At 45.2% G+C, this 10709-nt stretch overlaps 1 protein-coding gene across 1 annotated transcript; it reads left to right on the forward strand.

The window, feature by feature from the left end:
* The first annotated feature begins 6613 nt into the window (after window positions 1-6613).
* Window positions 6614-10403, forward strand: LOC125510192 (B-box zinc finger protein 18). Its single transcript, XM_048675292.2, has 5 exons — window positions 6614-6992; window positions 9320-9416; window positions 9501-9616; window positions 9702-9941; window positions 10050-10403. The coding sequence occupies exons 1-5, from the start codon at window positions 6900-6902 to the stop codon at window positions 10137-10139; spliced, it is 636 nt and encodes a 211-aa protein (XP_048531249.1). The 5' UTR covers window positions 6614-6899; the 3' UTR covers window positions 10140-10403.
* The last annotated feature ends 306 nt before the right edge of the window (window positions 10404-10709 follow it).

Below are 10709 nucleotides of genomic sequence, written 5' to 3' on the forward strand. Positions count from 1 at the left end.
TTGGAACCTAGCAAGGAAGACGGATAGCTTTTTCAAGACGTCGCTCAATAAGTTTGGCTCTTGGTTCACTGGGGAGATAGTGTCAAGAGTCCGTTGAGCTTTGGTGTACAATTGCTCCACGAGTGTGTAAACCGCCTTCAGCTTTATCAACGAATCTTGGCTCAAATTGCTGCTCCTGGGGCCTGTGCAGATTATACAATGGGTTAAGCGGCGGCTTATATTATGATGACAAGGATTCACTTTGAGTAATTGACAACATGACTTACCAAAGATGGCGGAGACCATCTGAGACACATGGTTCTTTAAACCAGTGAGTTCAATGGTAACTTTTTCCAGAGCGGCCTCAGCTTTTTCGGCACGATGGGTCAAGGCAGTTTTTTCATTGGCACAAGCTTCCTTTTCTGCACTGAGGTTGGTCTTCAGCTTCTCTGTTTCAGACACACTAGCCTGCAATTTGGATTCAGCCTTTTGGGTCTCCGTTTCCTGAGCCGCCAGCCGGGTCTTCGTCTCATTCAGTTGCGTATCCAAGTCAGCTATAGCAGACTGCAGACAACACAGGTTTATCAAAGTATGTTCACAAGAGGATTACAACAGTTAAAGTCCCAAGCACTTTGTCAAACAAACACACTTGGCACTTGGGGGCAAATGCCCGCCAAAGAAATTTTTCTCTTCTGAAAAGTCCCAAGTGTCTTACAAGTAACAACGCTTGGCACTTGGGGGCTAATGCATGTTGCGCGAAATTTTATCTATGAGACGGATAAACTGTCAACAGTTTCAGCTAATACATAAGGGATACGAAGATAAGTATTGCTCTTTCTAAATGACCGGTTCATTCATGCTGATTAAGCTGGCCCTTGGGGGCTAGAGATGCAGAAGTATGTTATTACTAAAATCCGGTTTAAAGTTCTTAAACCGGACTTGAAGGAAGACTAAAACGGAAGCTTATAAATGTTTTAAGTCTACAGATCATTCAAATTTATCATAATCATAAGACTTGGGGGCTGGTAGAGTATATAATTCATGAAAGTCAGGGAATGTACCTCATATTTTTGCTGGATCTGTTTGACCATCTCAATTTCTGCATCTCGGTTGGAGTGTGCTTGACTGAGATAACCAGATAGCACATCACTTATACTCAGATGAGCATAGTGAGAAACGTCAAACCTCACTTTCTATCTCTCCATAACTTCTTGCTTGGCGGAGTGTTTTGCCAGCACAGTTGGGTTCTCTGGTTCAACGAATCTGGAGCCAGTAATCAAAATATCACCGCCATGGATCTTTGGCGGCTTAACTGAGCTTGTCGGTTCAACAGTTGAGAGATCACGAGCAGTTTCATCAACAGACGGTTCAGGAAAAACTGGATGAATGTTGACAACAGGATCCTCCGCTGCTTCAGACTGTTCTGGTACAAGAGGCGGCTGCTCAGATTCAATAGTTTTTGGATCCTCAGCCGGTTTTGACACCTTTGCTTTTTTAGGCTTGGCTTGACCGCTATAAGAGAATTTGTGATGAGTCGGCATGATAACAAAGATATAAAGGGACATAAAGAGAGGTAGTTATCTTTACCCAGGGGCAGTCTTGAAAGCCGGTAGTTGAGTCTATGAAGAATCACCAGAAGAACGAGAGACCTCCTGCAAAAGTGCAATCACAGTTAAGAGAGCAATATAATAAACTCATTGGTAAGGGCAAAAGTCAAGGATGAAAGGAACCTCATTCTAGCGTTTCCGAGGAGTCTTTGGTAAACCGGAGGGTAAATTGTCGTCTCCGCCGGTCCGGGTCTGGCAGCGGCTCTCATGTTGCTGTCGTTTCAAAAGAAAATGGGGATCTAAATAAGCCAAGGGGTGTGAAAACTTACTTTCCGGGTTACCCGCCGAGGTTTCTGTCTTGGTAAAGTTTCTGAGTCAGAGGAAATAAGAGTTACCTCTTCTTCGACTGCATGGCTGGTTCCCGTGTCACCCTGATAATAGTCAGTGTCAATAAAGTTGTTAAAAAAGTGGCCAAGAGAGTCAAGAGCTACCTCCAACTCAAAGGTGTCGTCCAGCTTGAGTAAGTCAGAGGCAGTTTGTTTCTTCCTAGATTTTCTGCTGGTCTTCTTGGCGGCTATCATCGCAGCTTTAGCTTTCTTGGCAGCCTCATGGTCATATTTGCCTTTCCAAAAATCAGATTTGGCCTAGGAAAGGATAACATGTTGAAATCTGTTCGAATACTTAACTGTCGAAGGAAAAGAAGTTAAAAGGATTTACCTCTGGAGCCGGGTTAAGCTTGCAGAAGGGATTTAAACCCACGACATTGCAATCTTCATATTTGCTGTTAACAAGAGTGCTTGCCATTTCAACGATTGCCTCTTCAGTCATACGTAGAGTACTATGGCGCAGAGGGTCATCTGTTCCTCCGGTGTAATTACACATCAAGCCGAGTCGGTGGCTTAGAGGGATGATCCTCCATGCGATCCAACAGCGGGTCAAGTCAACTCCGGTTAAGCCGTTTGCCAGCAAGGCTTGAACCCTTTTGATTGTTGGGTGAAGTTTCTTGTGTTCAGCGGCAGAAAGTTTATCAGGGAGTGAATACTTAGCGTCAAGACGCTCAGCATGATAACCCGGCATTGGCTTCTCATCAGTCGGCGATGTATCTTTGCAATAGAACCAGGTTTGGTTCCAGTCTTTGGGATGGCTTGGCAAGACTACTAAAGGAAAGACAGCATCCCATCTGCGCTGGATCGAAATCCCGCCAAGTTCCAAGCTGGGGTCGTTGGTGTACTCATTCTGGCGGTTCAAATAGAAGTATTCTCTGAAGAGTTCAACAGTAGGTTCTTCTTGAAGATAAACCTCGCAGAAAACTTAGAAGTTACAGATGTTTGATATGGAATTGGGTCCAATGTCTTGCGGATGAAGTTTGAAAAAGTGTAGAACATCTCTAAAGAATTTTGAGTCGGGCGGCGAAAAGCCCCGGTTCATATGATCAGTGAAGACGATGATTTCACCATCCTTTGGCTGAGGTCTTTCTTCGGTCGGTTCAGGGGCGTGGTAAGACATGATGCTCTTCTCTGGTAAATATCCGACGGTGACAAAATCCTTTAGGGTATCTTCAGTGACTATGGAAGTGACCTAGTTGCAAACTATCATCATCTTCGGAGGCATGGCGAAAAGATAATCTAAAAAGAAGTAATTTGCCGGCTCAAACTAAGTGGTAGAATTACAAGCTAATAGTTGCAGTGCAGATGTGTAATGGCGGCTTAAATAAGGGCTAATGGTATATGAAGGAAAATAAGCCGGCATGGTAAGCCGCCATGAGAAAAATATTCAAGAGTTGCCCGCAATGAAAAGTTGGCTAAGTACTAAGATAAACAAGTTTCACAGGTTGCAGCTACTATTTTGGATCAAAGGTTGTCCAGGAAAGGAAAAATAAATCTAGACCTAAAAAACCAGTATAGATGAGTTCATGAGCTTGCACGAGTTTGTTCTTCCAGGAAAGGGGATCTACTGATACTAAAGGTGGAAATAAAACAACTACCACATTGGTTTAATGCCATTTTTCAGATCAAAGAAGCTCACAGCACAACCTGGGAGATGAACTACGATGAACAATGAAGAACACAGAGGAGCTCGCAAACCCTAGTGCGGATCTAAGGTATGAAAAAGCAGAAACTTACAGCTGCAGATCTGCTATGGAGGGTCGCCGCCGTTATCTGGATCGATTCAGGTTGATGCAGCGGCCGAGGTTGAGGAAGACGAAGTGCTCTGTGGTGGCGGTGGAGCTCGAGTGGCAAAGGGGTTGCGAGAGAAGGAAGAAGGAGAAAAATGTGAGATGGCTTTCGGATCCTATTTATAAGGAAAGGGGCGATAGGCAGGCGCGAAAGACGAGGAGGCCAAAACAATGGTTATCCAGCTAGATGGACGCCTCGATGAGAAAGGATGAGAAAGGATTATAAGGTTCGGGTTATCCCTCATCTGTTGTGAAAACCTTATATCCATGGTTATCCCTCATCGTGACAGTTGTGGCTAAAGGCAGCCAGTGCTTCCGCATCGGGGGAGTTGGCTATTCTGTTCTTAATGAACAAGAATCATGACCAAAATTCTCGAATTGTCTCTTCGGAATGTTGTTTTACGTCTAGCGGGTCGCAGACATTGGGAGGCCCTGAGTTACTTGGACAGTATTCAATGTGGGTGGTGGGTGGGGTAAAAAAATCCTAATCCAATGGGGGGGGAGCTCTGAGGCTCCCCCATCTCCTTTGCGGGGAGAGTGCACTGAAGAGGAAGTCCCCGGGCTTGGCTTGACATCCGAAACACCAGCATCTCCTGGCTTATTATTTTCATGCTTACTCCTCATGGGAGGGCTTGGATCCGAGGTTCCTTTAGGTTGGATTCCGTTGGCCAAACTGGTAAAAGGAGCGTAAAGCTCCAGAAGACTTCCCAATCGTGCCCTGCCACCTCAAAGGGGGAATGCGATTCGAGATCTGTCGGGTCTCTGGATGGCCCGTTGGTGAGAGTCGTCGATGCGTCTATGGCGCTAGGGAGACTCGGATAATCGGTTGGTGAAGCCATCGGTCCGGGGCGATCAACAGTGAGGTGTCAATGAAAGCACCAATGTCGGTGTCAAAACCGGCAGACGTCGGGTAGGGGGGCTGAGCTGTTAGATTGGATCGATGGGTAACAAGAGATAGACGACATGGTGTTTTTACCCAGGTTCGGGCCCTCTTTAAGGAGGTAAAACCCTACGTCCTGCTCTTGCTTATATTATGGATGTATCAAAGTACATAGTTGATCTACCTCGAGATCGTGAGTTGTGGTCTAAACCCTAGGGGTATGAGGATGATGAATGTATGAAATGCGTCTAAGGACTAAACCCGCTGGTTTATATATGAACTAAGGGTATCTAGAGTTACACATGGTCGGTTGGCATCTAGGGTTTGCATGTCGAATCTAATAGATTTTCTTGGAGCACACGCCACATCTTTGGTGAAGCCGGATACACATAGGTTGGAGGTCTCCGGAGTCCTTCCTCATTAACAGGCCACTAGCTCGACCCACAAACTAAGCCACCTGGGCCGAGGCCCCCTAGTCTAGGACACCTTCAACCGTCCAGTATGCCTATAAAGGAATTTATCACTCTCGGTGATGAGCATCATGAAATTGTTGATGGAGAATGGTTGGTGATGACGACGGTGGCGAATCCCTCTCTCCGGAGCCCAGAACAGACTCCAAATTAGTGCTCTCGATGAAAAACATGAGGGGTGGTTGCTCCGTATCGTAAAACACAATAAACTTTTTCCTCTGAAGGAGACTAAATATATATATGCTTGGAACTAGGTCAGACAGAAGCTTGTGGGATGACACGCCACACTTGTCATTGATAGAATATGAAGGTATGGGCAGACACCCCACACCTGTCATTGATAGATTTCTCATTGATTCAGTCGTGGCTGATATTAAGCATGTGACTGATGTCTTTGCCTCATGTGCTACCTAAATCATGTAAAAATTATGTTAGTTTTTGTGTTTTTCATTCTGATCCGGATTGCATACGGGCGACTCTTTGCAGTGTTGCCATTTGATCAATAAAGTAACCTTATCTTAAAAAACTTTGTTGCCACTGCAAAGTATGATAAATGTGTCACCACTTCAAAATATGGTAAGTGCATTATCATTGCAGCCCGCACCTTCCACATCTGTAAGGCAAAAAGTAGTATTCCCTCCATTTTTGTATACAAGGCCACTATCAAAATTACAATTTGCATCTATACAAGGCCACTAACATCAATCGAGGTAAAATTGATGAAGTTTGCCTCGTACTAACAACTGAGGACATTAATATCCCTTGCATGCATGTGGGAATGAGAAGGTTGGTTTTCGTGTATCACATTAATCAACCAATGAGGAGTGAGAGGGTTGTCTTGTTGTGTGTTGAAGAGAAAATGCACATTAATTAACACGTCAAGCGAGAAAAAAGACTAGCTTACAACATTGCCTTAAGTAGGCATTGATTTCTACCTTGGTATCTGTAATATGAGTTTGTGGCCTTGTATATAAAAATGGAGGGAGTATATATAGTTTTTCAGGCAGTAATCCAAAATTAGGCATGAGGCAGCATACCAAATATGTCACTCTTTAAAAAAAGACAGCGACGCACCTACCAGTAGACATTTGGCGGGAGAAGAGAACCACCCAGCGACAGATTCACAGCCACACACACGGCCCTTTTCTAGTTCGTGGCGCACGCCTCTCTTGGGCCCACCTCCCCCTAAAAATCAAATCCCAAATCCACAAAACCCACCCACCCACCACCACCACCAGGCCCATCCGAGAAGCCTCAACGTGTCAGATCCAGCCAGCCCAGGATACCCCTGCCCCACCGTCAGCGGCGCGGGTCGGCCATTTTATCCGGTACCCGAAGCAGCCCCAAAGCTGGGCGTCCCCCCTCCCGCTTTACAGCGGCATGAGCCGGGTCCATGCGCCGGAGGTCGGCACGCCGCAGAGACGCCGGTGGGGCCCGCGCGCCGTACGGCCCGCGGCCGCGTGGGCCGGGTCCACGGGGGTGTGCGCCCGTGGGGCGCGGGGCCCCACCGCCGATCCCGCGGCGGCTTCCGCACCACCAGTCCCGCGGGGAGTCCTCCGCCTCCAGCTCGCGAGTCGCTGCCACATCACATCTCGCCTCCGCCTCCTCCCTCCTCCCTCCCTCCCCACAAACACCCCCGGCTCCCGCCGCTGCCGCGTCTTCTACCCGTCCAGTCGCCCTCCCCGCTGCCGACTTGTCGCCGCAGCCGAAGCACAGCACAGCACAGCACAGCGCGGAGGCGGAGAGAGGTCGATCCGAGGGCGGAGAGAGAGGACGTAGCGCGCGGAGGGGAGTGAGGAGGGAGGGCGGGATGGAGGGCGGACGATGACTGCGCGCGCCGCGGCGGGATGAGGACGATCTGCGATGTGTGCGAGAGCGCGGTGGCGGTGCTCTTCTGCGCGGCCGACGAGGCCGCCCTCTGCCGTCCCTGCGACGAGAAGGTGCGCGCTCTCTCCCTACTCCCGCGACCATCTGTCCAGCCACGCGGATCGGGCTACGCCTTGGCGTTGCTGCCTCAGTATGCGGTGTTGACCAGCCACGGGTCGCTGGCTGTTGCTCCGATGGCTGGGTAGATCTGGAGCTGCGATCGAGAGAATCGCTCCACTACGTTCGTCTTCTCGCATGGTGGATCTGGGAGAGCTGTCCTGACAGCTCTGACGTTTTTTGAAAAACAACTTTGAAAAGGCTACTCCCTTTATCTGAAATTTTTCGTTCACTATGGCGTTGGCTTCATACTACAGTAGTAAATTACTAATATTCCTGCTATATCTACGTATTTCGAGTCTGGTGATTACCATGGGCTTGCACCCCGAATCCCACATATAGTTGGTGACTCTGTAGAGATTATGGTTTAGCTGACCTTGCGAGACTACAAATTTCTCAATACGGTGCGATGGGGCAAAAAAAAGGGTGATTGGTTTACACAACTTTGTTGCTCATGTGTCAAACGTTGTTCTTATCCTCGAAAACTTATGCTTATGGATCACTTGAAGTTCAGTTCCGAAATGGCCAATCTGTATAAATGAGAATATTCTCTATTCTTTTTCCCATTCTTTTAGTGGTAAAACTAGTTATGCGAAATGCAAATGATATTCCCTACACAGTATACCTTATGATGTAGGCTGTGACCTTGGTTTATTTGTTTTCTGAGAAGCTACAGAATCGGTATCATGCTATTCAAAATCAGCAGTGCATACAAAGTACATATTGTTTTTTAGGTGAACATTCCAACTTGGCATGAAATGCTTTTTAAACCAGTTTAAATGTACCGAGGGGGATGCTGCTGTCTGATAAAGCTATAGCTGATGTTGATGGTACTATATGTGGGTTATTGTGCATGTGGGTGGGCTGAGGTCCCGGTGGCTTCATGCGCCCAATCATTTCTAGATTTTGATCATTTTTGTTTGACATATTATGAAACACATTTCATAAACAATAGTTCTTTGAACATTTTTGGCTTGTTGCTATTATTTTTATATTATGTCTTGATTTACCCATTAATTACTTTATCTGTCCGTTCTGTGCTATTGCTGTGCTTTGTTGGAGGTGTCAAATGCTCTTATAAAAATGTTCAAATGATAATCTTTTACGGTGCCTATTATCATCTTATAACCATTGTATGCTCGTTTTTCTTTCCTTTGATGTTCTGTAATACTCCCTCCGTCCCAAAATAAGCGTCTCAACTTTGTACTAACTTTAGTACAAAGTTGCACTAAAGTTGAGACACTTATTTACAAAGTTGCACTAAAGTTGAGACACTTATTTTGGGACGGAAGGAATACATGTTTAATGAACAGTACTTGTCAGCATTAGATCTTCTACAGAACTCATGCACGCTGATTGCCCAACATAAGAACCCAGGTCTTCTCATGAACTTAAAAGAAGGTGTCACACTAGCTAGTGTTTGTCACAGTATGCTAGGACTATGTTTCTGTTTCCAGTTGATAATAAATTGTGTAGTTGTGTACGAAACTGTTGCCTTGTCAAAGCATGTGTATGTGATTAGAAGACAATACTATTTTGCTAATTAGCAAGTATACTACTGGGACTAGAAGTGGTCCCTCCACCTACCAATTTTCTGCAACCTACTGGAAGTTCCCAAACTGCTAGGATGTTCGTGGCATGTTGCACGCTGGAGCATACGTTTTCCGAGCAATTTGCTCCGTTACCAAAAGAGTGCCTACTTGACCTTTTGCAGAACTGCAAATGAGCCCAAATAGTGATTAATGCCCCCCTCCAAATAGGTGTTCTGACATTGCTAGTGTGGTGACATTGTCGGGAGCATTTGGGTTGCACAACATATTAAAGTTGCTTAAAGGTGAAAACACCATTTTTGTCAGCAAAATTTTACAAATAGTATAAATGGTAGTCCCAATTTCATACAGAAAAATGGGGAAGGCTATATCCTGTTATTTTTTCATACGAAGAATGATGCTACTTATGTTGGTTTACAATTCATCACAAGCACTGGCGTTCCAAAGTCTATTCAGTATCTTATTTGGTCAAGCTGGAGCAAATGTTGTGCTCTTGATTTGTAAATTCAAATGATAAAGCTATGGCTCTATTATGCTTTTAGGTAATATATAGCCATACTATTGTCCAAAGTAGTGCATGTCTGATGCATGTGCAAATCCTTTCTGCAGTACTATTAAAAAAGATACACGTTCCAGTTTTCATTGCTTCAAATCATTATAACTTGAATACTTGATTGTCAAGGCACAATCTTCATCTTCCAGTTTCTGATATTTCTTTGAATGTTGTACTCCAGGTACATATGTGTAACAAGCTTGCTAGTCGGCATGTAAGGGTTGGGCTTGCGGACCCTAATAAATTAGTACGCTGTGATATATGTGAAAGTTCTCCTGGTATGCATTTTCGACCTTAAAACAATTCTTATGTCACTTATCTATTAAAGTTTGATTTCATCAGCTTTCGACCTGTCTATGCAGCTTTCTTCTACTGTGACATAGATGGTACATCACTTTGCCTGAGTTGTGATATGGCTGTTCATGTTGGTGGGAAACGAACCCATGGAAGATACTTGCTGCTAAGACAACGAGTCGAAGTATGATTTTAATTGTTAATCAACTAATGGTTGAAATCTCATGTACTATATTATATTATTACTTGAGGTTTGAAATTTTGATTAGTTTCCAGGAGATAAACCAGGGCATATGGACGATGTAGCCATGCAACAGATGGAGTCTGAAAACCCAAGGGACCAAAATAATGCTCATTCGGTAGAAAAGGAGCAAATGGTGAACCACCACCACAATGCCTATGATCCGGCCTCAGATGGCAATTGCAACGGCCAGGGTGCCATTGACTCAAAAATGTTTGATCTTAATATGAGGCCAGCTCGTAATAATGGGCAAGGTTCAAGTTCCCAGGTCTGTCCTATTTTTGCCATAACAGAAGTAACTTGTCTCAAGTGTTCTTTCCCAAGTACTTACAGTCTCTCCTCTTGTCTCCATTACTCTTCCTGGTGGCAAATCCAGACTCATGGAGTGGATCATAGCCACAACAACAACCATGACTCTTCAGGAGTGGTCCCAACATGCAATTACGATGGAGCCACCGACAAGTAAACATTGGAATCTCAGAATGTAAATTGCTTCGGTTGCTGTTATAAACATTTCGTCCGCACCGGGAGCTTGAATTAGCTTTAGCCTTAGTGGCCAGGCTAAATGTATCGTTGCAGGGACCTTAGAATGTGTGTTGTTTTTTAATAGAGACGAAGCTAACGACTGTATCTGGATTAAGCATGGCATGCACTAGACGCTGTGCTGCGGATTTCTGTTGTATGCTATCAGGAACTGTACAAAGAAATAATAGACCTCTCATTTTGTGTACTGGAACTGCTATACATGCCAACTACTGTGAATGCCAGAACTAATATGTTGCAAGGAGTGCTCTCTCTTTCTCTCTCTAAAAAAAAAGAGATGCTGCTAGGAGTACGTGTTATCTATGAGCATTTGCGGCCTCTCGACGTAACGAAGCCGGAGTGCGAAAGGCCGCTGTTGTGCAAGCTGTGATCTTGTTTACTTTGCTGCCAAAACATAAAGTTTGGCAATGCCTGTTTTGGTACAAAAGAGTGGTAATGTCAATGAAACTTTCTCAAGGTTTGGTTGGGCACCAAATTTTTGGCTCGCTTCTGG

The sequence above is a fragment of the Triticum urartu genome, chromosome 5A (genome assembly GCF_056163025.1).
Source record: "Triticum urartu cultivar PI428250 chromosome 5A, HENAU_Tu73, whole genome shotgun sequence".
In the NCBI taxonomy this organism is placed as follows: Eukaryota; Viridiplantae; Streptophyta; class Magnoliopsida; order Poales; family Poaceae; genus Triticum; species Triticum urartu.